Genomic DNA, 25,398 nt, shown 5'->3' with positions numbered 1-25,398 from the left:
AATTAAAAATAGAACTATCATATGATCCAGGAATCCCACTGGATTCCAGTTCCAAAGGAACTGAACTTAGATTTAAAGAGATACCTGCACCTCTATGTTCATTGCAACACTTTTCACAAGAGCCAAGATATGCCAACAACCTAAGCGTCTGTCATCACGTGAAAGGATAAAGAAAATACAGTAGACACACACAATGGAATATGATTCAACTCTAATTAGGAAGGAGATCCTACCTACCATTTGTGACAACCAATGACATTGTGACAACATGGAAGGAGCTTGAGGGCACAATGCTAAGCAAAATAAGCCAGTCACAGGATTCATACTACCCCTTACCACTTACAGGAGGAATTTAAGAGTCAAACTCACAGAAGCAGAGAAAATGGTGGTTACCAGGGGTGAAGGGAGGGGAGAGCGGAGAGGGGATGGTTCAAGGCTACCAAGTTTCAGGTGTGCTAGGTAAATGGTTCTGGAGATCTACAATACAGTATAGCGTCCGTAGCTGCATTCTCTACTGAAAATTTGCTAAGGGAGTAGATCTTATGGCTGTGTCCTTACCACATGCACACGAAATAATGAGGGCAAGAGTGTGGGAGGGAACTCAGAGAGGTGATGGACGTTTATGACCTTGATGATGGTGGCCGGAATCCTGTATACTTGTCCGTGAAGTATTTACACTGTTGGAAAAAGAAGAAAAAGAGACAGAGACAGAGAAGGAAAGAAAGGGAAGAAGAGAAAAGAAAAGAAAGAGAGAAAAGAGAAAAAATGAGCAAAAGAAGGAAGAAGGGGGAGGGAAGGGAGGGAAGATGGAGCAAAGGTAGGAAAGAAGGGGGGGGGTAGAGAAGGGAAGGGAGGAGAAAGGAAGGGAAGAAGGGAGGAGCCTCTGGCTGGCTTGGTTGGTAGACGTCATACCTCCTCACGCTGGGGTCATGAACTAGACCACCATGTTGGGTGTAGAGATTATTCGAATAATATATTTTTTTAAGATTTTATTTGACAGACAGAGCTCACAAGTAGGCAGAGAGCCAGGCAGAGAGAAGAGGAAGCAGGCTCCCTGCTGAGCAGAGAGCCTGAAGCAGGGCTCTATCCCAGGACCCTGAGATCATGACCTGAGCCGAAGGCAGAGGCTTTAAGCCACTGAGCCACCAGGCGTCCCTAGAACTTGTAATTTTTAAGAAAATTTAAGATTATATTAGGCTATGTGGATCAGACGCATTCCACAAAGTCATTTATTTCATGTACCTTTTTTTCCTTTTCTATGAAAGCCAATATGTTTCTAGTATTTCACACTGCATTCCCAACAAATTAAACGCATTTTTTGAACAGCACGTTACTTCCAGGGCTGAACATTTGAATTGCTACTTCAGCAGCAGAGAGACAGACACGTGCGATAAACTAGACTGACAGTTTGGGAAGGTGGGTCATGTTTGGCTCATTTCTCATTGGGCGACCTTCACCGGGTTGCTAAGCCCTTCAAAACCAGTTTCCCTGATTTGTGCGGCAGGATCTCTGTGATCGCGGAGGAGCTGGGCGCACGGAGAGGAGGTCGGTTCCGCCCGGTGGCCCAGTGCGTGGACTCTGAGGCCCCGTGCACCCCCGCACAAGGCGGAATCGCCGGAGTTCCGAGCGCTCGGCCAGGCCCTTCGGCTCGGCGCCCCGCCCGCCGCCCCGAGTGAAGACTGAGGCCCAGCTGACTCGTCTCCTCGCGGGAGCCATGAACCAGTCCCATGCAGGCACCCGCCTGCGCGTCGTGCTGGGACACCTCGGCAAGCGCTCGGCCGGCGTCGGCGTATCCTTTGCGGTGCGCGGGGCTCGGGCTGCAAGTGTGGTGGCCTCCAGGGCTCATGGCGCAGCCGCCCAGCGGACTCTGCCCCTTCCTGCGCGCCCGCGTCCCGGCGTTGGTGTCAGCTGTTCCGGGCGCCCAGGGACGGGGAGGCAGGGGAGCCGGGGCAGGAGGGTTCCCAGTGCTGGTAGCCCCAAGCTCCCAGCCGGGGGCCCGGCCTGCTCGCTGGGCGGCCGCGTGACAGTGCCGGCCTCAGGGGCTGCTGTGGCGCCGCCCCAGGCTTCGCGGCCCTCCTGGGGCCTGTTTCCGTGCCTTGCCCGGGAGAATGGAAGTTCTTCCTGAGGGCCTGCTCTCAGCTAGTGTGGCGTTTTCTGCACTTGGCCGCGCGTCACCCGACCGCCCAGAGCCCGAGGCGCGCGAAGCACAGTCCCAGTCGCTCCTAAACTGGGGCGCAGGGCCGCCTGGAGCAGCGGGGGTGGGCGGGCCGGTGGACACTCAGGCAGCAGCGCACTGGGGCGCGGGGAGGGAGGGAGGCACCGGCCCGCACCCTCGGGCTCTTCTTTCCTTGAGGAGAGCTGTGCGAGCTGCTCCGCCAGGGTGTCCCTGAGCCCCGCAGGAGTGGATACGAGGTCTCCCGGTTGTTCTTTCGGAGTTACTCGCGGCGGCGATGTGTGCGCCACCCGTGTCGGATCCCGGAAAATGTCACTACGGGACACGGACGTCCTATGCTTTATGGAATTGTTTCTCCTGCTCCGATTAAGTGCTCTCTTTCAGGGGGTACTTTGGGGGCAAAGAGGACACTGCGTGGGATTTCCCCGTAAGTGATGGGATTAGGCTGTGTTTTGCTGTGTGCAGGATCCTGAACTCCTTCCTAAAAATGCTTCTACGAATGTCTCTTTTTACTTTTATTTTACTTTTACTTCCAGCCACGATGTAGCAGAACCACTGCCCACCTCAAATCCCGTCGCAGATCAAGGCGATTATGTAATCTCATTTGACCAGTGAAAACACAGAAACCGAGGCCAGGAGACATTAAAACTTTTGACCAAAGACATTTAATTACCGAAACCAGGGGTTGACAAAGTGTGTTCCCAGGACCAGCAACAACTTCCCCTGGAAACTTGTTAGACATGCGGATTCCCAGGCTCATGTGGACTCCCCATACTTCGGAGTGGGGCCCAGCAATCTGTTCTCACTTGTTTCTGATACATGCCCACTGGTGAGAACCACCAACGTGTGGGAACTGGCGATAACTGGAACTCTGAGACCTCTCTTGATTCTGGCTCAGCTCTTGATCTCGGGTTGTGAGTTCAAGCCCAGCATTGGACTCCATGCTGGGCAGTGAGCCTACTTTAAAAATAACAATAATTTAAAAAATATATTCGGATCCTGCTTGTTCTTCTCTAATAGTGTTGAGGTTAGAGCTTCTTTTTCATCTGTGTTGACTAGAAGAGCACTATTCTATCAACATTCTGCCATGGTGGAGATGTTCTACACCAGCACTATCCAGCAATAGGAGCCCCATGTGGCTATTGAGCATTTGAAATATGGCTAGGGGCAGTTTTCCTTTTCATTCTCCTTTTTCTTTTTAAAGATTTCATTTATTTATTTGACAGACAGAGATCACAAGTAGGCAGGTAGGCAAGCAGGGAGAGAGAGAGAGAGAGGGGAAAGTAGGCTCCATGCTGAACATAGAGCCCCAACTCGGGTCTCGATCCAGGACCCTGGGATCACGACCTGAGATGAAGGCAGAGACTTTAACCCACTGAGCCACCCAGGCGCCCCTTCATTCTCTTCAATTTAAATAGACAGACGAGGTCAGGGGCTCTGGTATTGGACAACTCTGCCGAAACAGTCAGTGAACCTGCGTGTGGTTGGGGCTTAAAAACAATCCTGCAAATCACGTGGCCGTCTCTTCCCAGCCTTAACTGGTTCTAGAGAGATGTGGGTTCTGGCATAAGGCAGGGGTTTTAAAACATAAAACACAATGCATTTTTAAAATGCAGAGATGCATCGAGAAGAAAACAAATATGACCTATAATTCCAACTCTCACAGATCATTATCAGTCAATGTTTTGGTGTGTTCCTTTCCTGTGCATTTACATAATTACAGCCATCCTGTATAAATAGCTTTTTGGACCCATTTTTTCATGTTTACTAACATTATATGGTAAGGACATGAAACATTTCCACATCATTGAAAAAACTCTCCGAGGAAAGCAGTCACCACCACCAGAACCCACAACGGAAGGAGAAGAATTGCGGACTGAAATACTGCCTTCTGGCCACCACATCTTGCTAGTAGCTGACAAAGGTCATTAAGTCTTTGTCTAGGAAAACAAAGGATTATACTGTCCCCAGTTACATAAAGACAAGACAAAAATAACATGTTTATGAGTAATGACATTCTTATACTCACTCTTTAAGCTAAAGAAACAATGAAAAAATTAGAAGAGGCTAAGTAAATTTCCTATTGTTCTCTGGATAGAAAACTAGAAAGAATTTCTAGCTCTTTAAGATAGTTAGAATTATACTAAACTATGTGGATCATATGTTTCCTAGAGCCTAGCCACTGTTATTTAATCGATTTTTTTTTTTTTTTTGAAGAGTAACAAGCCAAACAGTTTCTTGAATTTCAGAATGGATTCCCACTAAATTCAGTTTCTCTTTGGAAGAGCACATTTCTTCTTACTGCTAGATTTGAACCTTACAATTTTTATTTGTTTGGCAGTTTAGTGGAGGGAATAGTAAGTGGAAGAAATCAGTGGAAGCTATGAAGTCAAGAGTATGGGTCGAGTCTGGCCTGAGGCATTTTCTGCTGGATGATCTGGGACCCAGTTACTGAGCCCTGTGAGTCTCATTCTCCTGCTCTGGGCAGCAGGGATGGTGATAAAGGTCTTGGGACTTCCAGTCCCTCCTCTGGGCTCTGTGAAATGAGACGATGTAAGCAACCGTGCGTGCCTGTCCGCAGCTATGTGTGTAACCCAGTCTTCCCTGGTGAGAGCTAATTCAGGGCAGACTGTTGTTTCGAGAAAAAGTTGACTCCTCAATTTCATTTTATTTGCCTTAATTCCCTACCTAGGTAGCTCACTCCACTTCAGGGGCTGTTTCTCCTAACAGTTTCCATCCTCCACAATTCCAGTAAGTAGATCGAATTGTCACTAGTAACCATACAATGTGCATAAAGCATTTCCTAGTGGTAATTAAGATATAAAACACATCTCATGTTGTCTGGTGAAAATTCATTACACAGGGGCACCTGGGTGGCTACTGGGTTAAGCATCCAACTCTTGATTTTGGCTTAGCTCATGATCTCATGGGCTGTGGGATCGATCAGTCATGGGTCAGGCTCTGTGCTCAGCAGGAAATCTGCTTCACCCTCTCCTTCTGCCCCTGCCCTGCCCCTGCCCTCTCTTTCTCTCCCTTTCTCTACAGAGAATAAATAAATTCTTTTTTTTTAAAGATTTTTTTTTTTTTTTTTATTTGACAGAGAGAGACAGAGCCAGATAGGGAACACAAGCAGTGGGAGAGGGAGAAGCAGGCTTCCCACCAAGCAGGAAACCAGATGCGGGGATCGATCCCAGGACTCTGGTATCGTGACCTGAGCCGAGGGAGACGCTTAATAACTGAGCCACCCAGGCACCCCGAATAAATAAATTCTTAAGAAAAATTCATTATACAAATCATTTGTTGCCAGGACAAGTTCTAATGAGAACTCAAATTATGAAAACTTGAAGATGACTGTAATTTTATATGTATTTTAAAGTTCAGAAAGAGGAAAAATATCAGAGGTGTATAATCTGATTTTGTTCAAATTCAGACATGTTATACCTCATTTAAGTTAGCCTATGGCTTGTGGTCCTGTTGCTGTATTAGCTAGCGTCTTTGGTTTATCTTAAATTACCTTTGTAGGGGAAGACATCAATCTCCATGGAATATTCTCATAGAGCCACATTTCCAATCTGGAAGAATGGACTGGGTGATCTGAGTTTGCGCATATGCTATGCACTTACTTGGATTTTGTCACTTTGATTTCTTCTGAGAAGATATGATCTAGACAATTTAAAGTATAAAATGTATTGAATTTGTCTCCTACCTGAACAACCATACATAGTCATTATCGAACAAATTTGAAAGAGAAGAAAAGGAATTAAGAAAAATCATTCACAATTCCATTACATAGAAGCAATCACTTAAAAACTGTGTTTTAAAATTTTATTTGCATTTTTTTCAAGTACCCTTTTTAGGATCTTATTTATTTATTTGAGAGAGAGAGAGAGAGAGACCAGACGCGCATGAGAGATCAGGAGCAGGGCGGAGGGGCAGAGGGAAAAGCAGATTCACTGATGAGTAGGGAGTCTGATGTGGGACTCGATCCCAAGGCCCTGGGATCATGACCTGAGCCAAAGGCAGATGCTCGACCAACTGAGCCACCCAACCTGTGTCTTGGTTTTATACAAATCTAAGTATATTTTATTATAGTAAGTCTGTACATGCCATTTTATGTTCTTCATTTTCTTAGAAGATTTATTTATTTAAGAGAGAAAGTGCACACATTGCAAGTTGGGGGAGAGGCTGAGGGAGAGACTCTCAAGCAGTCTCCCCATGGAGCCCATAGAACATTTGGGGGCTCGATCTCAGACCTATGAGATCATGACCTGAGCTGAAATAACCAGTCCACGCTTAACTGACTGAGCTCCTCAGGGGCCCCAAGCTCTTCATTTCTAAGGCCTGAGTCCTATCCCATTGAGCAGATATAATTCATTATTCTTCTATTTTTTTGGTAACAGTAGTAGTTACCATTTTAGATTTAAACCTTTTAAAAATGTTCAGATTAGGGGCCTGCCTGGCTTAGTGGGAAGAGCATGTGACTCTTGATCTCTGGTTTGTGAGTTCGAGCCCCACATTGGGTATAGAGATTACTTAAAAAAAAAAAAAATAGATAAACCCTCCCCTCTAGACTTGTTTAAAAAAATTAAGATTATTTTCTTAGAGTAAATAAAAAGTAGAAGTGCTTGGTGGAAGAGTATGAACATTTCTCAGGCTCTTGATACATGTTGTTGGATGGTGATTTTTCACGTATACTTATTTGTAATTCCTTTTTCTCCTTTAGGTATACTCGGGATAATAATGTTCTAAGCCTAGAACAGAGAAAGTTTTATGAAGAAAATGGGTTTCTCGTCATTAGAAATTTGGTGTCTGATGCTGATATTGAACGCTTTCGGTACAGTAACCCTTCGTTGTTGTACAAAACTATGTTGTGTTTGCAGTGGGAATGTGAGTAGGATTAGTGTGTGTGTTCAGGTATTTTTCAATGATTGGCTCATCGGGAAGTGGTTAGGGACATGAGCTCTGGAGCCAGACTGGCTGCCTTTCATCTTAGCCAGACTACTTCCTGTTGTGTTTCCTGGAGCAATGTACTTTCTACTCCTGTTTTCACACCTGTACAATGGGGATGTTAATCATATTTACGCCCCAGTGTTGTTGTGAGGTCTGGATAAGGTGAAGTACACACAGATGCCTTTGAACGGGGCCTGGCCCATGGTAAGCGTGAGAGAAGTTATTTGCCGTTATTACTCAGGTACACCACATCACAGACGGTTCCTCACTGTTCTGTTAGGCTAAGGAATAGGGGAGTCCCCGCAGTGAGCTCCGGCCTCACAGTGAGGAGACAGGGGCTGCTGCGCTGGTCATTTTCTCTCTCCATCCTCAGAACTACTCAGCCTGACCTGGAGGTCAGTCTGGTGCAGAGACACCCCCTGCTCTATCTCTGAGACTCTTTCCACAGAACTGGCCAGACAGGTGCCTGGAGCCTGCAGTCATGACATCATCTGCCAATTTAATTTTCTAGGAACGAGTTTGAAAGAATCTGCAAAGGGGAGGTGAAACCACAGGGAATGATGATAATGAGAGATGTAAGCATTGCAAAATCACAATTTACTCCAGGTGAAAAGATGGTTTCAAAGATCCAAGATTTCCAAGAAGATGAGGAACTCTTCAGATACTGCACTCTCCCTGAGGTTTGAGAACTTTCTGCGTTTTCTTTTTAAGTGAATAGCGCACCTGCGTGCTTGCCTCTAGAATTGCTTACACTTTATCTGGCCCCTCTGTTTTGTGGCTGGTGAGCAGTGGTTCTCAAATGGAGGCGGAAATTTGGCGGTGCCTGGAGCGTGTTGGGTTGGCACACGGTGGGGACCGTGTGTTTCTGTCAGGGTAGAGGTGGGCATGGTGGGTGGGTGAGCTGCTAATGGAGCCCAGAGATCCTACAGAATAGTCCCAGAACTACAGAATAGTTCCAGTGCAGAATAGTCGCCTCCCCAAATGATGACTTATCGAGCTCCAAATGTTAGTCGCGGGCAGATGGAGAACCCTCTTCTGGAGTCTGGTCATTATTCTTAGTTGCGAAGGGCAGGAATTCTGCCTTAGAGAAGGAGCCTCTCTCACTGTGGATATGGGCATACCAACAGGAGGGACACTGCAGATCCTATTCACTGCACATCCATTTATTGTTTCTTTTTGTCTAATGAAGTGGTCAGTACAGGTTTAAGTTTGTGTTCAGATTTAAACTCATTTTTTAAAAAATCAATATTCTTTGAGTAGTTCAGATTTACAAAGACATCCTCATGGTACAGAAGGGCATAAGATGAAAAGGAAAGTCTCCCACCCTCCAGCCCCACTCACCACCGAGCTTTCTGGTGTCTTCAAGTAGAAGTCTCTCATGGCTCTGCAGGTGCATCTGTCTACCCCCACCTTTTGTGTCACATGGGAACATACGGGTTGTCCACTTTACAAGTGTAGTTTCTACACTTATAGTAGATCTTACACATCCTTTATATGACTTATAGATTAATCTACATCATGCTTTTAAATTATTGTGTAACATCCCATTGCATAAATGTAGCACAGTTATTGAACAATTTATTTAGAATGGCTTTAAAGGACACATTGCATATAGTACATGCTAGAAATTATAACCGCAAGTGCTATTAGAGAATTTGCCCATGGGGGTACCTGGCTGGCTCCATTGGTAGAGCATGCTACTTTTTTTTTCCTTTAAGATTCATGTGTTTACTTTAGAGAGACGGAGAGGATGAGAGGGAGAGAGAAAATCTCAAGCATACTTCTTGCTGAGCACAGAACCTGACATAAGGTGGATCTCTGGACCCTGGCTTCATGGCCTGAGCTGAAACCAAGGCTCAATTGCTTAACCGACTGAGCCACCCAAGTGGCCCAAGCATGTGGCTCTTGATCTCTGGGTTGTGAGTTTGAACAGGCTAGTTGTGGAGGTTAATTATAATTAAAAAAAAATTTTTTTTAAATGGGAACCTGGGTTGCTTAGTTGGTTAAGCATCTACCTTGGGCTCAGGTCAGGATCCCTGGGTCCTGGGATGGAGTCCTACATCGGGCTCCTTGCTCAGTAGGGAGCCCTCTTCTCCCTCTACCTACTGCTTTCTTTCTTGCTCTCTCTGACAAAGAAATAAAATCTTTAAAAAACCACATTTAAAATAATTTTAAAAATAAAGAAAATTTGCCTCATAAAAAACACTGTGTACAAGTAAGCCAGCTATGAAGTCCAGCCCCTTGGGTGGGGGACAGGCGGGGATATGACTTCCCAGCCTCAAGTCCTGCTATGGAAATGGAAGTTGTGTGCATCCACCAAGGAGGAAAATCTTGACGTTAGTGGCAGCACAGGGTAGAGTTAGCACGATTGGGACATCCAGGTTTCCCACCGCTCTAAAATCTGAACCACGCAATTGCTGGTTCATGCAATGATTTTTAGGAGGTGGGTCCTGCTTTTAGTAATTAGGTATTTATTTTAATGTGTATTGGAAAAATACCCAGCACATCCAACCTAGGACCTCAGGAATATTATTAATCAGGATAAGACGTAAGTTAGTTTGGAAAAATTGTTGGCTAACTATATTGGGCACCTCTGTAAAGTATGATGGAAATGGTAAAATGGCTCTTGAGGGTCACTGAGGTTTAGAAAATACTGGTCAGAGGCACCTGGCTGGCTTAGTTGTGGGACCTTGAGCCCCATGGTGGGATTAGGGATTATTTAAAAAGGAAAGAAAGAAAATACTGGCCTAAGGAAATTGCAAAAGTTGACACGCTTTATAAACAAACAAGTAGGAGGCCTGACTTCTAGGATTTTGGTTTCATTTCAAGCATTTCCTGCTCAAGTTGCCAATATTCCTTCTACACAGGATCAAACAATGAGAAAGCAGTAGAACATGCTTCATTTTTTTGGAGTAAGACAGAATTGGAGATTCAATACCATGTTTTTCATTGAATTGGCTCTGCAAACTAGGGCAGTTTATTAGCTTTGGGCTTATCTGCGTGGGGTGTTCACTTTAAAGGATTATTCATCCATGGAGGCATTACTTTTCAGGAATCGCTGTGTGGTTTAGGTGGGCTGATGCATAAAGCCCCCTGCAGGTAGTCGGCATACACCGCCGACTCCTTTCTGCATAAAGCCCCCTGCAGGTAGTCGGCATACACCGCCGACTCCTTTCTGCATGTACCCCTCCCTCGGTGGGTTAGAGGTAAAGAGGTAGCACCCCAGTTGCCCTTCTCTTTTCCTCTGGGCTACGCATGGCCGTTGCACATGTTGGGGCCTCTCATGGTCCCTTGTTTTTTTCTTAAGTAGGCTCTATGCTCACTGTGGGGCTTGAACTCACAAGCCCAGCTCAAGAGTTGCATGCTCTACCTACTGAGCCAGCCAGGCCCCCCTCATGGTCCCTCCTTATGAAGAGTCTTGGTGGGGGTGAAGAGGAAGCTGCCTGCTCGCTGGGCAGGGCAACTATGGACAGTTCCAGTTGAAAGAAGGTTTATCTCTGCCCTTCTCTGATTTTACCTCAGAGAAACACATGCCTCTCTCTCTCTTTTTTTTTTAGAATTTTATTTATTTATTTATTTATTTATTTATTTATTTATTTATTTATTTAACAGACAGAGATGACAAGTAGGCAGAGAGGCGAAGAGAAGCAGGCTTTCCGCTGAGCAGAGAGCCCGATGCGGGGCTTGATCCCACGACCCTGGGATCATGACCTGAACCGACGGCAGAGGCTTTAACACACTGAGCTACACAGGCGCCCCCACATGCCTCCCATGTAGAAAAAGTGGTTAGGGTTCCAACTAGCTTGGAAAAGCCTATTTAATTCAGAGTGTTGCAGACTTGCTGTTACAACTTTTTCCTGCCTTCAAGCTTTGTTTGCAATGTTGTGAAATACTAAGCGGTTTTAAAATATATATATATATTTGTTTGTTTGTTTATTTGGAGGGGAGGGGCAGAGGGAGAGAATCTCAAGTCGACTCCCCACTGAACAGAGGGCCCAGTGCAGGGCTTGATCCTGTGACTGTGCAGTCATGACCTGAGCAGAAATCAAGAGTTGGAAGCTTCACTGACTGAGTGACCCAGGTGCTCCTACCAAGTGTTGAATGAAGGCATCTTGGCTCTTGTACAGATAATTGTACTTTGTGCCACTTTTGTGCATAATATTTCTCGCCAACTCTTTTTCTTCTTTTCCCTTAGATTCTGAAATATGTGGAGTGCTTTACTGGACCGGATATTATGGCCGTGCATACAATGCTGATAAACAAACCTCCAGATTCTGGTAAAGAGCTCTTATTTGTTATGGAGAAGCCGCCCTCCCCCCCAAAAAAAGGAAAAGAGAGAGTTTAAGGTGTTCTAACTCTAGCTGTGTGTGTAACTGCTAAATTTGGATAACTAAATATATATGTTCTTTTATTTGTCTTAAAATAGCATACATCATAACAATAGTGAGGTAGAAGAGCGATTTCAGATGTTAACTATAGGGTTATTATCGGATTTCTGGAAGACTGACTGGCTTGCTGCTCAAAAGTTTGGTTTAATAAACATGACTGTTCATATACTATAGGCTCCTATTATTATAATTCTCATCCCTAAGCTTTGTTAACTATTCTTACCAATGATGGTGTAAATTCTGTTTTCCTGATTGAAGATATTATTATTATCAAAATTAAAGCTTTCTTATAAATCACATACATCACTTGACTTAAAATGTCTTGTGCTTGCTAAAATGTAGCTCCTAAGATCTCACTCCCAGAGAAACTGATTCTGAAGCGAAAACCCAGGAAATTGCACTAAAAAAATTTTTTTTGTAAGTAGGCTACATGCCCAGCATGGAGCCCAACCAGGGACTTGAACTCATAATCCTGAGATCAAGACCTGAGTTGAAATTAAGAGATGCTTAACTGACTGAGCTATCCAGGCACCCCCAAGAATCTGCATTTTTTTTAGCCAATAGCTCTTGGTCCGTGCTGAGAAATTCTACTCTGCTAACAGTAATAAATTGGTCCTTCAGAATTCTTTATTGTTTTCCACTTTTGAGGCCAGGAGAGTTTTATGTGACTAGCCTGTAGTGTAGCACCATGAAATCTCTCCTACCCTGGATGTCTTGCTTAGAGACATTGGGGTTGGGCATAGGGGAACAGTACCAAGTTCAGAGTGCAAAACAGGGAACCATGTAAATGTGGTTCTGTGATCTCTGATTCTACATAGTGACTGTTCACCAAGTGCTCTTAGTTCTGTGAAGAACTTCTTGGAAGACTTTTATTAATTTAGTTACTCGATAGTGTTTGTATCAGCCACTTAGAGGGCTAACAGGGAACTTCAAATTTGGTTACTCTCTTCAGTTGACCAAACTTTTCTTAGAGTACTAGACTCCGTGCCCAAACCAGAGTTACAGTGGAATGAAACACAATAGAGATCATAGCATGTTATGAGTTGCCAGAGAATGGTGTGTATCCCTGGCTGTCAGAAACCCAGGAAAAAAGTGTAGGATCTGGAGTCACCCTATTGATTTGATATTCCAATTTGGTGCTTATCTCTCCAGGCTGATTGTCTGTAGTGTGGTTTCACTTCTTTGGGTTTTGGAGGGATAGACACCGATCTGGTTTTCAGGCAGAGGAGATGAATTCTGAGGTTCAAGTGTGGTTTAACAGCAGGTTCCGTTTCAGGCAAGAAGACATCCCGCCACCCCTTGCACCAGGATCTGCACTATTTCCCCATCAGGCCCAGCAATAACATAGTTGGTGCTTGGACAGCCATGGAGCACATCGACCGGAACAATGGCTGCCTGTGTGTGCTCCCGGGCAGTCACAAAGGTGACCTGAAGCCACATGCTTATCCCAAGTGGGAGGTATAAATCCCTTCCTTCCTTCCTTTTCTTTTTCCTTCCTTCCTTCCTTCCATCACTTCCTTCCTCCCTCCTTTTCTTTTTTAGGATTTTATTTATTTATTTATTTTAAAGATTTTATTTATTGACTTGTCAGAGAAGAGGGTGAGAGAGCGAGCGAGCACAGGCAGACAGAGAGGCAGGCAGAGGCAGAGGGAGAAGCAGGCTCCCTGCCGAGCAAGGAGCCCGATGTGGGACTCGATCCCAGGACCCTGGGATCATGACCTGAGTCGAAGGCAGCTGCTTAACTAACTGAACCACCCAGGTGTCCCTATTCATTTATTTATTTGAGTCAAACACAGAGAGAGACAGGGATAAAGGGAGACAACTCGTGATATTTGCTCGTGATACTTGTGAGAGATGGCTTGGGCCGAGAGAGGCAGAGGGGGAGGAACACGGACATGTAGACTCTGGTGAGCACTAACTCAACATGCAGCTTGATTTTGTGACCCTGAGATCATAACCTGATCCCAAAATCCAGAGTCTGATACCTGACTCTCTGAGCCACCACCGTGCCCCTAGAAGATAAATCTTAACCAGAATATTTATTGTTTTGATTTTATTTTTATTTATTTTTAAAGATTTTATTTATTTATTTGACAGAAAGAGAGAGAGGTCACAAGTAGGCAGAGGCATGCAGAGAGAGAGGGGGAAGCTGGCTACCCACTGTGCAGAGAGCCCAATGTGGGGCTTGATCCCAGGACCCTGAGACCATGACCTGAGCCAAAGTCAGAGGCTTAAACCACTGAGCCACCCACGTGCCCTATCGTTTTAATTTTAAATCAGATTCCATACAGAACTTTAACAATGAGATGGAATTTCCTTTCTTACCAAAACATTGTTTTAGATTTTACAACCAGGATCAGGGAAAATTCAAAGATTTCAGGTAGAATAATAATTTTTCTTTCAACAAGTTTTGGAAAGCTGTCCAGTGTGGGAAACTCTGGTAGGCACTGTATAGGATCTAAAATCATCAAGCTTCATTGCAGAGGTCAGATTAAACACCCACAACACCAGACGCATGTATCAGCTGCTAAGTAATTCTTACCCACTGATCGCTAGATCTCAGGATAAAGACGAGGGAGGAATCATTTCCTTCCTGCTAGAGAGACCAGCGAAGGCTCTGGGGAAGGATGAGTAGTATTGCACTGCCTGCCTGTTGTATGGTTTATTGATTGAACTATTGAACGTTTTTTTTTTTTTTTTTAAAGATTTTATTTATTTATTTGAAAGACGGAGATCACAAGTAGGCAGAGAGTCAGGCAGAGAGAGAGAGAGAGAGGGAAGCAGGCTTCCTGTGGAGCAGGGAGCCCGATGCGGGGCTCGATCCCAGGACCCTGAGATCATGACCCGAGCCAAAGGCAGCAGCCAAAACCACTGAGCCACCCAGGCGCCCCTATTGAACGGTTTTGAGCCCACAAATGGTAAGATCAAATCGTCTCTTCAAGAGTGATAATCTTGAAATCTAGAGCAGGAGATACTGCGGTGTGGAGTCCAGAGGCAGAGAAACCAGAGAGGAGACTATGCGTTTTGTAGGCCTCAGACAATGAAGTCTGAAAACCCCAGAAGAGCACATGTTGTTCAGGTGGGAAGAATGCATGTGGGTTTTTTGTAGGAAGTAAAGAATATGGCTTTCAGGACTTGTCTCAATTAGTTGGAATTCTTACACTGAGGATTAGTGCCAAGTGAAAACTTTTGAGTCTGGATTCTGATACAAAATATGGAATTGTGAGATTCATAAACTGTTGAGGTTTATGGAAAAACTGAGTTGAGGTTTATTGCAGTTGCAGGCAACAAAGTTTGTTGCAGGCAACAGAAGTGGGCTGTGGCTGACTTAATCCAAAGAGTGTGTGTCTTGGAGGGTTGCAGGCACATCACATGCTGAGTCTATGGAAAGGCTGGCTGGCTCTGGTAAGCAGGAAAGTAGGAGTGTGTCAGTGGGAAGTCAGGATGGGGCACTTGGTGGGGGCAGTTGAACCTAGACCATGACCAATGCCTTTGATCAATCCTCTGTTCAGATACAAAGTGATGACAGTGGGAGTTCAGATTGACTTTGCATAGGTTACATGTCCACCTAGCCAGGAGAGAAGTGCACTGGATGAAAGGCCCAACACAGTCCAGCAGGAAAGAATCCTTCCCCCAGAAGAATGTGGGACAGTCCTATGAAGGGGACTGGGGTACTGTGCTCCCCCCATAACCATTACTTAAAGCAATAGCTAACATTGGAAGTAGTTCTAAAAAAGCACAGTGTTGTAATTTACTATTCTTTCTTTACTCTGGTTGTGACATGAGTGCTTTCTGAGCTGAGGAGACTTGAACATTTTCTCTCTTCTGGCCTGAGAAAACAGTTTGCTTCCCAGAGGTACTCCTGAATAATAGAAGAATGATTTAGGCAACGTTACGGGGGAGAAGAATATCATGTGGGGAAAGTGGGATTACAGATTCATGCTGGAAAGGGGATCTCCCATGTTAACTGCAAAATGCAAAGTTGGTCTAGATCTTCATTTATAATTCGGTAATGAAGGATAAGTGGAAATTTCATATTCTTCATTTGGGCCCCCAAATCCATGATTTTTACAACCAGATGTCTGAGAAGTTTTTGTATATTTACAGTTGCTTTGAAGAATCTTTTTTTGTCTTTCTCTTGGCAGAACTTACAAAACCTTTGCTTTTCCTAATGAGTCATTGACAAAATTCTTAATCATTGGATTCCTCAAATATAGTCTTGGTTCTCTTATGTGATCTAGGGCGGAGTTAACATAATGTTCTACGGGATTCAGGACTATGATGAAAACTGCCCCCGAGTGCATCTTGTGATGGAGAAAGGAGACACTGTTTTCTTTCATCCTTTGCTCATTCATGGATCTGGTTGGAACAGAACTCAAGGATACCGGAAGGTATGCATTCCCATCACTGTACTTTCCAAAGATGAATACATTAGAAACAAAAATGTCAAGATATGTCAAACTATGAGATTTGTGACATTGAACTAAACTGGCGTTTAGTCTGGTTTATTTACCAGGAAATCTATTTGCTACCTCTTGCTTTTAGGTTCATATCAGTAAGAAGCCAGGTGAGCTCAGGATCATAATCCTGCTGATAATGAATTATGAGCATTCATAGAATTGCTTCAGAAGAACATCATACTTGGGAGCCCATAGCCTGTGCTTTTGGAGGCAGAAACAATGGCTGGCATATAAAAATCATAAAATTTGGAATGTATATAGCTCATAGTAGCCACATAAGAGGAAGTTTTATAAGAGCTTTGTTATTTGGAAAATCATTATCAACTCTATGCAAACGTTTTGAATTGGCTGCCCAGACCTCAGATTTCACAGGCAGCCGTATTTTCCATCCCTGAGTCCCACAATTTGTTTTTCGCTTCAGAATGTTTTAAACACCTAATGATTTAAAACTGACAAAATTTCTCATAGTCCCAGATTTCTCACTTCTCAAAAATTCAATAGATCTGATAATACTGTGGACGTCCATTTCTCCATATAACATGGCTGTCCATACTAAATGTTGGGGATTGTGGGGGGCTGAGTGAAACCTTCCAGTTTTTCACACCAACTACCACTGTCTCCCTGAGGTCAAGGGTTAGTTTCCTGGTTTCATCTTCTATTCATTAATATTTCTATCAGGTTGACAGGGCCATGATGAAGGTGAGGCAAGAAGACACTCTTCTGGATCAAAATTTAATGGGGGTGGGGGAAAGGTGTAAAAAAAAAAAAAGAAAAGAAAAAAATCTAACCCCTCAGCATTCAAGTTCAATGAATTTTTAGGGAAGTATTTAGATAATCAAAACTAATTGAAAAAATATCCATGATGTAAGGCGGTATCTCTGAATCCTCCAGAACCTTACACCAGTTAGAATGGCAAAAATCAACAAAGCAAGAAACAACAAATGTTGGAGAAGTTGTGGAGAAAGAGGAACACTCTTACACTGCTGGTGGGAATGCAGATGAGTGCAACCTCTTTGGAAAACAGTGTGGAGGTTCCCCAAAAAATTAAAAATAGAGCTACCCTATGACTCAGCAATTGCACTACTCCATATGTACCCCAAAGATAAAGATGCAGTGAAAAGAAGGGCCACATGCACCCCAATGTTCATAGCAGCAATTTCCACAATTGACAAAATGTGGAAAGGGCCAAGATGGCCTCCAACAGATGAATGGAAAAAGAAGATGTGGTCCATATACACAATGGAATATCACTCAGCTATCAGAAAGGATGAATACTCACCATTTGCATCAACATGGATGGGACTGGAGGAGATTATGTGGAGTGAAATAAGTCAAACAGAGAAAGTCAATTATCATATGGTTTCACTTATTTATGGAACATAAGGGATAGCATGGAGACATTAGGAGAAGGAAGGGAAAAATGAAGGGAGAGAAATCAGAGAGGGAGATGAACCATGAGAGACTAGGGACTCCAGAAAACCAAATGAAGGTTTTAAAAGGGCAGGGGGTGGGGGGTGTTGGGGGGATGGGTGAGCCTGGTGATGGGTAATAAGGAGGGCACAGATTGCCTGGAGCACTGGGTATTATATGCAAACAATGAATCATGGAACACTACATCAAAAACTAATGATGTACTCTATGGTGACTAACATAACAATAAAAAAAAATAAGAAAAGAAAAAAATATCCTTGATGTGCACAATGCCAGCATTTCAAATAAAAACTAGATTGGACTCTCCACCAGCATGGCCCTCAGAAGTGTGCAAGCAGGGAGTATAGGCACAGTGACATAAATAATATGAGTGTTCCTGAGTTTCACTAATTTGGGCGTTTTTTAAAAAAAAGACTTTATTTATTTATGACAGAGAGAGATAACAAGAGAGGGAACACAAGCAAAGGGGGAACTGGAGAGGGAGAAGCATGCTCCCCACTGAGCAGGGAGCCTGATATGGGGCTCAATCCCAGGACCCTGGGATCATGACCCGAGCTGAACATAGACACTTAACCAACTGAGCCACCCAGGTGCTCCTAATTTGGGCCTTTTATCATGTATCCTAAGCCCCAAATTCAGCTTGGAATGAAAAATGGAAATTTATGTCTATGTGTGTATATAAAAAAGCGAAGCCAAGACAATAATCTGAGAGTTTACATGAGTCAGAAAGTTATAACACGTGCTACATGATCAGGATCATAAACTGAGATAGGATAACTACATATTGCAAGATTCCATGTTAACAAGTTGTGTATGACATGATTATTGTATGAAAATAAAAGTTATATAGTGTAAAACACCCTAAGTATTATGAAAGCTAATGCCCCAACTTTGCAATTTTTCAATAGTGTTTCAGCTAGTTAAATGTTTAGGAAAGTATGAACCCTTAAAAATAAACCAAAAACACATGTATATGAGTGTGCCCTTTTCCTCTTTGGCCTCAGGTGTCGCTCCTCCTTGGCATGGTCTGGGGGCTTCTGTGGGAAATGGAGTTTGTGACTCCACTGCATAGAAATTCAGTGTTCTGGGCAAAGCAGGCAGTCCCTTCAGTAGGCAGTTGCCTCAAGAGAACTAAACTGAAACTAGGAAAGTGAATTTTAAGTTTAGATTAGCTTGTAAGTTTTTCAAGAATGGGGAGAACCAAGTAACCTCCATCTTACCTTCAGACAGAAAGAAGATGGGGATCGTGTGTGATGCTATTGGACTCAAAGTGTCCATTTTATTTCAGAGGGGTGGTGTGTATATTATTGTCCTTTGCAAGGTATTTTTGTGGGTTGTTGTTTGTTTGTTTGTTTTCATGATCCATAGCCATTGAAATGACAACTCACCCCAAACTCAACTGAGTAACTAACTTTCATGACTAAGAAAATGGTGAAGAACCCTGGAACACATTCCTGTTTAGGATTTGAGGACATCCACACACTAGAAAGATCACATGTTGAAAAGTTAAAGTCCTCTTACTCATGTCGTTATGTTCCCCGCCCTTTTTCAAAACAAGGATCGCAGAAAGCTAAAAACCTCTTGTATTTCTCAGTCAGACTTAAACTGTACCTGGGGGAAAAGAGATACTGAACCCTGAAGAGACTAATACAGGAAAGCATGAAACATTCTAGAAATCAAACGCTGAGTGAAATTGCTGATTTCCTAAAAGAAGTCTCCCTGTTCGGTTGCTGGTGTTAATGGAATCGGTTTTTTCCCCCAGTATTAACCCTGTCACTCTACACAGGCAATTTCCTGCCATTTCGCTGGGGCGGACTGCCACTACATTGATGTGAAAGGCACCAGTCAAGAAGTCGCTGAGAGGGATATTTCACGGATAGGAAAAAAATTATATGGAATTCCAGATGACATCAGTCTGCAGGTATATATATATATTTTTTAAGTGGGTGCAGGTATATTTTTTTTGAGATGACAGGTTAAGACTTTTTTGTCTTCTTTTCTTCAGATGCTTAACAACTCTCATACCTGTTGTAATTTGAGTATAACATGCTTTGTTTAGAGCGCCTTGCAGAAGCATTGCTGAGACCCACTAAGAATTATAGTGGAATTTCAGCTTGTACGCACGTCCCCAGCTGGGGCATCTGAGCACCCCGTGCTTTTTTATGTCTTTGGCCACCCTGTGGTACGCAGGCTATTCTGTTCCAGGATGGACAGGTGGAAACAGAAAACAGATCTGGAGGAGAGCAAGTGAAGGACGAAGGCCACCTTCTTGAACGCACAGAAGGAAAGTTAGAGGCTTGGGCTCTCACCCATAGGCCTCCTTTATTTGTATAGCGCAGAGTATTGACGTATCTACAAATCCAAGGAGACTCCCAGAAAGCCATTCCTCAGCAGGTTTTGTTTGGGTCAGTTGGCATCTGGAGTTTCATGGAGCGGACTTCAGAAACCACTGATGCTTATCCGTGGGGGATAGAGACATTATTTCGTAGCCTTTCTACTTAATATACATCACTTGTAAATTCTTTGTAACTAGAACATACAAAGCTGATGATGATGGTCACCAGACAAACTGTAGTCAACGCAAAAATAAACATATTTTCTTTGTGAATGAAGTCCATTTTAGCCGCTGAACCAAGAAGCTGATCTTATGTTTTAATTTGCATTCATCATAAATACATGCATTTCCTATGGGGGAGACCCCCAAGGAGACCGAGCGTCATGATAACTCTGGGCCTTCCAGTACTCTGAAGAGTACCATACACCAGCACTAAGCTACCGTGCCATTAGGAGTCATCTTCTGAAACTCCTTCCCAGCTTAAAATCTGACTTCTCCCTTGCCCCTTCTCCCTTTAGCATCTATGACTCTATCCCACATCTGCAAAGGCTCTCATTTCACACGGTAGATGGTAGGCCCTCTGTGCTCCTCCCTTGGTCCAGTGCTTAAAGTGCATCATATTTTGTCAAGTGGGGCTTCCGTGGAACACTCTGAATTTTAAAGCCGAAAAAAAAGCATATATTATGTTTGTGGTTTGTCAGGGTGTGGTAAGTCATTGCCTTCTGTATTTATTTCATTTATTTGAGAGAGAGAGAGAGCGAGCAGGAAGGGCGGCAGGCAAAGGGAGAGGGAGAAGCATACTCCCTGCTGAGTGGGGAGCTTACTGAGGGGCTGGATCCCAGAACCTTGAGATCATGACCTGAGCCAAAGACCGATGCTTAACGGACTGAGCCACCCAAGTGCCCCACCTGTACTTATTTGAAAATGTTAGTCTTGCAGATATAGTTCCTCAGCTTTACTTAGAATAATGATATTAATTTCTGCTACATAGTTCTTTGTGAGTTATAAGAGCTCTTTCATATCTCTAGTCTTACTTCCTTCACCAAATTCCTGTGGATCAGTCATTCTCACTTTTTTTTTAAAAAAAGATCTCTTTATTTATTTGAGGGAGAGAGAGTGCATACAAGCAGGGGGAGCGAGGAGGGAAAGGCAGGGAATCTCCAGCGGATTCCTCACTGAGGGAGCCCAGCGCCTTGAGATCACGACCTGCATCAGACACTTAACTGACTGAGCCACCCAGAAATCCCTCACTACGCGCTCTTAGGGAGAAAGTGAAAAGTCCAAGAGGTTGGCCTGAGTGATGTAAGTGACAGAGGTACATTTTGGATAAGGTCCAATTCCAAAACCATTTTTTCCACCTGACCTAGTTGTTGGCTCAAAAATAAACAAGAAACAAAAAAGTCTGAATTGTTTTATTAAGAACAAAGGAATATCAAAATCCCACCCATTTTTTTCCGAGAAATGGAACAAATAATCCTAACATTTATATGTTAGGATATAACATTTATATGTTAGGATATATAGCCAGAGGAATGTTGAAAAAGAAAGCCAAAGTTGGTGGCATCACTATTCCGGACTTCAGGCTCTATTACAAAGCTGTCATCATCAAGACAGCATGATACTGGCACAAAAACAGACACATAGATCAATGGAATAGAATAGAGAGCCCAGAAATAAAAAAGCCCTCAACTCTATGGTCAACTAATCTTTGACAAAGCAGGAAATAATGTCCAATGGATAAAAAGACAGCCTCTTTAATAACTGGTGTTGGGAAAATTGGACAGCCACATGCAGAAAAATGAAATCGGACCATTTCCTTACACCACACACGAAAATAGACTCAAATGGATGAAGGACCTCAATGTGAGAAAGAATCCATCAAAATACTTGAGGAGAACACAGGCGGCAAACTCTTCGACCTCAGCCCCAGCTACATCTTCCTAGGAACATTGCCAAAGGCAAGGGAAGCAAGGGCAAAAATGAACTATTGGGATTTCATCAAGATCAAAAGCTTTTGCACAGCAAAGGAAACAGTTAACAAAACCAAAAGACAACAGACAGAATGGGAGAAGATATTTGCAAACAACATATCAGATGAAGGTCTAGTGTCCAAAATTTATAAAGAACTTAGCAAACTCAACACCCAAAGAACAAATAATCCAATAAGAAATGGGCAGAAGACATGAACAGACATTTCTGCAAAGAAGACATCCAGATGGCCAACAGACACATGAAAAAGTGCTCCACATCACTGGGCATCAGGGAAATACAAATCAAAATCACAAAGAGATGTCACCTCACACCAGTCAGAATGGCTAAAAGTAACAAGTCAGGAAATGACAGATGCTGGTGAGGATGCGGAGAGAGGGGAACCCTCCTACACTGTTGGTGGGAATGCAAGCTGGTGTAACCACTCTGGAAAACAGCATGGAGGTTCCTCAAAAAGTTGAAAATAGAACTACCCTATAACCCAGCAGTTGCACTACTGGGTATTTACCCTAAAAATACAACTGTAGTGATCTGGAGGGGCACGTGCAGCCGAATGTTTATAGTAGCAATGTCCACAATAGCCAAACTATGGAAAGAACCTAGATGTGCATCAACAGATGAATGGATAAAGAAGATGTGGTGTATATCTACAATGGAATACTATGCAGCCATCAAAAGAAATGAAATCTTGCCATTTGTGACAATGTGGATGGAACTAGAGGGTATTATGCTTAGCGAAATAAGTCATTCGGAGAAAGACAATTATCATATGATCTCCCTGATATGAGGAAGTGGAGATGCAATGTGGGGGGTTTGGTGGGGTAGGAAAAGAAGAAATGAAAAAAGATGGGATCGGGAGGGAGACAAACTATACATGACTCTTTTTTTTTTTTTTAAAGATTTTATTTATTTATTTGACAGAGAGAGATCACAAGTAGGCAGAGAGGCAGGCAGAGAGAGAGGGAGAGGCAGGCTCCCCACTGAGCAGAGAGCCCGATGCTGGGCTCAATCCCATGACCTGAGATCATGACCTGTGCTGAAGGCAGAGGCTTAACCCACTGAGCCACCTAGGCGCCCCTATAAGTGACTCTTAATCTCACAAAAGAAACAGAGGGTTGTTGGGGGAATGGGGGAAGGAGAGAGGGGTGGGGTTACGGACATTGGGGAGGATATGTTCTATGGTGAGTGCTGTGAAGTGTGTAAACCTGGCGATTCACAGAATTGTACCCCTGGGGATAAAAATACATTATATGTTTGTTTATTTATTATTTTTTAAAAAGTTTTTATTTATTTATTTGCAGAGAGAGATGACAAGCAGGCAGAGAGGCAGGCAGAGAGAGAGGAGGAAGCAGGCTCCCTGCTGAGCAGAGAGCCCGATGCTGGGCTTGATCCCAGGACCCTGAGATCATGACCTGAGCTGAAGGCAGCGGCTTAACCCACTGAGCCACCCAGGCGCCCCACATTATATGTTTATTAAAAAAATAAAAAAATTCTAAGAAAAAAAGACAAAGGAAAAAGAAAAATCAAGCCGTAACTCATGAAATCATTTGCAAGTAGGAGCAGATCACTGTAAATGGAGCAGTGTCTAAAGGAACGCAGGAGAAGGGGCTGTATGGACTGTTGTGACCAAACACTGTGTTCAGCCAGTTGAAGACACCTGTGGTCAACAGCAGTGCCAAATAACACAGGCTGACATTCTGGGGACTTGTTCTCTTAGTTTGGTCAACACTATTCTAGATGTGGGCAAGTACATTATTTGAAGTCTTAGAATATGGTTTATTTACCAGTTGATAGGACTACTGTGCAGAGTTTTTCCATTTAACTGTTGGTAGATGCTAGAAATCTACTTCGTCTCATGTTGAACAGATCCCTGTGTTCCATCAACTGACTGTGCTTGGTTTTATTTCCAGGATGTGCTTAGATTTCGAGTGCGGCTGGTGAAAGGAAAGAGGATCAACCTATGAGATAGCCATTGGCTTGAGCTCTTTGAGAGAAAACAGAGCAAATCAAGGTGCCTGGTGAAAATGTTTTCTTAACAAGCTATCCTAATCTTTTCTATCGCTTATTCTCCAAATCATGACACGAGGATAAGGTACTTGCTGGTATGTGGTTAGTTCTGTGTGCAGACCTGTTGCTTTCATGGAGGAAGATATGTAACAGTGGCTGATTACTGGGTTCAGGAAAACTGAGGGTTGCAGCTAATAAATGTGTTTCCTATCTAATTTAAGTGTGTTCAATCAGTTTCTTTGATTCAGTTAACTCTTTGCCCTAGCAGAAAGGTATCCTTTGAAACTCAGGATACATGGACTCTTGCATCCCTCTTCTGGAAAACACACCACCCCCTGACTTCATGGCATGGAAGACTTCTCAGATCTAGAACACCATCTAACATAGGCACATGTAATGAAGGGCATTGTGGAGTAGAAATAAGGGAGATGCTTGTGCTCTGACACAGGATTCCTTGCATGACTTCTCCAACCCAGGCAGCCTCCTTAAAAAAAAAAAAAAAAGGCCAGATCTTTTCAAGTTGTTTTTCTCTGTTCCTGAAGAAGGAAGACTAAGGTGGCTTCATCTGCTATTTTTTATTGGGTAAGACAGCTGAAAATCCTCCACATTTATGAACGAAACCTAAACTCTTTCAAACTACAGGGACAATTTTAGATAGTTTAGGTTTCTAATGGGCATGAACTGGGAGAATTTAATTTATTCTGAAGATTTGATTTTTTTTTTTTTTTTGAGAGAGACCTACACACGCACACAGACACACACCCACATGCATAAGCAGTAGGGAGGGGTGGAGGGAGAGGCAGACAGCTCCATGAGCAGGGATCCCGACAAGGGGCTCAATCCCAGGACCCTGTGATCAAGACCTGAGTCTAAGGCACAGGCTTAATCCACTGAGCCACCTTGGAGTCTCATGGAGGGGGGTTTTATTTTATTCAGTGCCAGATTTGTACACAAGTTGGGGCAGCAAAGAGACATAGTCTTGATTTTTAAAAACAACAATTTGCTAAGAAATAACAAGAGTCCCTTTCTTGTTAATCTGCTAAGCACAGGTTTTCCTAAATTGAGTTTCACTATTTTTGTCAGTTTCTTTGTAAGGGCAGCCTATTTAAGCTCAGGTCCAGCTAGAAATGGAAGAAGGCAAGACTATCCCTGACAGGGCTTAAGGAAACTGCATTACAGAATAATTGGACATAAAATGTACATCAGGAAAGCCTGTGAAAACAGCATGTATGGAGCTCTGTTCCACCAAAAAGCCTTTTCAAATTAATTTCAAATATAAAATAAATTAGAAAAAATAAACTTCAATAGGAAAACCAGATAGCACAATTTGTTACTTCCCTTAATGCATTTTTGAGCTCATGCCAATGTATCAATCAGGAAACAATTCATCGCCCATTTTATCTGTGTCTCTCTCGTCCATTCATTCATTTGACAAACACCTAACCATCAGTTCCGTGTCATAGGACTAGATGTGGAACAAAGACAGCACTGGGATGAGTTAGGATGGATCATTTTGTCTGTGTGGACCCACCTGGAAAAGGTGGGAGTGAAGGTCAGCAGCAAAATGAAGAGCTGGAAGGGGACTATAGGGCATCTGGGCAGAATGAGGAACAGCTGGTTTCACAGTGGGTGGAACGGGGATTTACCCTGGGAGAGTGTTTTATT

At 43.4% G+C, this 25,398-nt stretch overlaps 1 protein-coding gene and 1 pseudogene across 2 annotated transcripts in view; one reads left to right on the top strand and one right to left on the bottom strand.

The window, feature by feature from the left end:
- LOC309869061 (heterogeneous nuclear ribonucleoprotein A1 pseudogene) overlaps positions 1 to 25,398 on the bottom strand; it is a 361,742-nt pseudogene that overhangs the window by 115,140 nt on the left and 221,204 nt on the right. The window lies entirely within an intron of this gene.
- On the top strand, positions 1,475 to 23,948 carry LOC309869055 (phytanoyl-CoA dioxygenase, peroxisomal-like). The gene is made up of 9 exons (XM_082739560.1): positions 1,475 to 1,789; positions 4,866 to 4,924; positions 6,897 to 7,007; positions 7,635 to 7,803; positions 11,319 to 11,400; positions 12,788 to 12,969; positions 15,753 to 15,902; positions 19,189 to 19,323; positions 23,637 to 23,948. The coding sequence occupies exons 1-9, from the start codon at positions 1,715 to 1,717 to the stop codon at positions 23,688 to 23,690; spliced, it is 1,017 nt and encodes a 338-aa protein (XP_082595686.1). The 5' UTR covers positions 1,475 to 1,714; the 3' UTR covers positions 23,691 to 23,948.

Source organism: Mustela nivalis (genome assembly GCF_964662115.1).
Source record: "Mustela nivalis genome assembly, chromosome: 7".
Lineage (NCBI taxonomy): Eukaryota > Metazoa > Chordata > Mammalia > Carnivora > Mustelidae > Mustela > Mustela nivalis.
This window is presented reverse-complemented; position numbering and strand designations above follow the sequence as displayed.

What these genes read in the sequence shown, in the direction of transcription:
- LOC309869055 (XM_082739560.1), top strand. Translation starts at nt 1,715, where the DNA reads ATGAACCAGTCCCATGCAGGCACCCGCCTGCGCGTCGTGCTGGGACAC. An exon ending in TTCCATCCTCCACAATTCCA is followed by an intron (nt 4,925 to 6,896) that starts GTAAGTAGATCG and finishes TTTCTCCTTTAG; the next exon opens with GTATACTCGGGATAATAATG. An exon ending in AAACAAACCTCCAGATTCTG is followed by an intron (nt 11,401 to 12,787) that starts GTAAAGAGCTCT and finishes GTTCCGTTTCAG; the next exon opens with GCAAGAAGACATCCCGCCAC.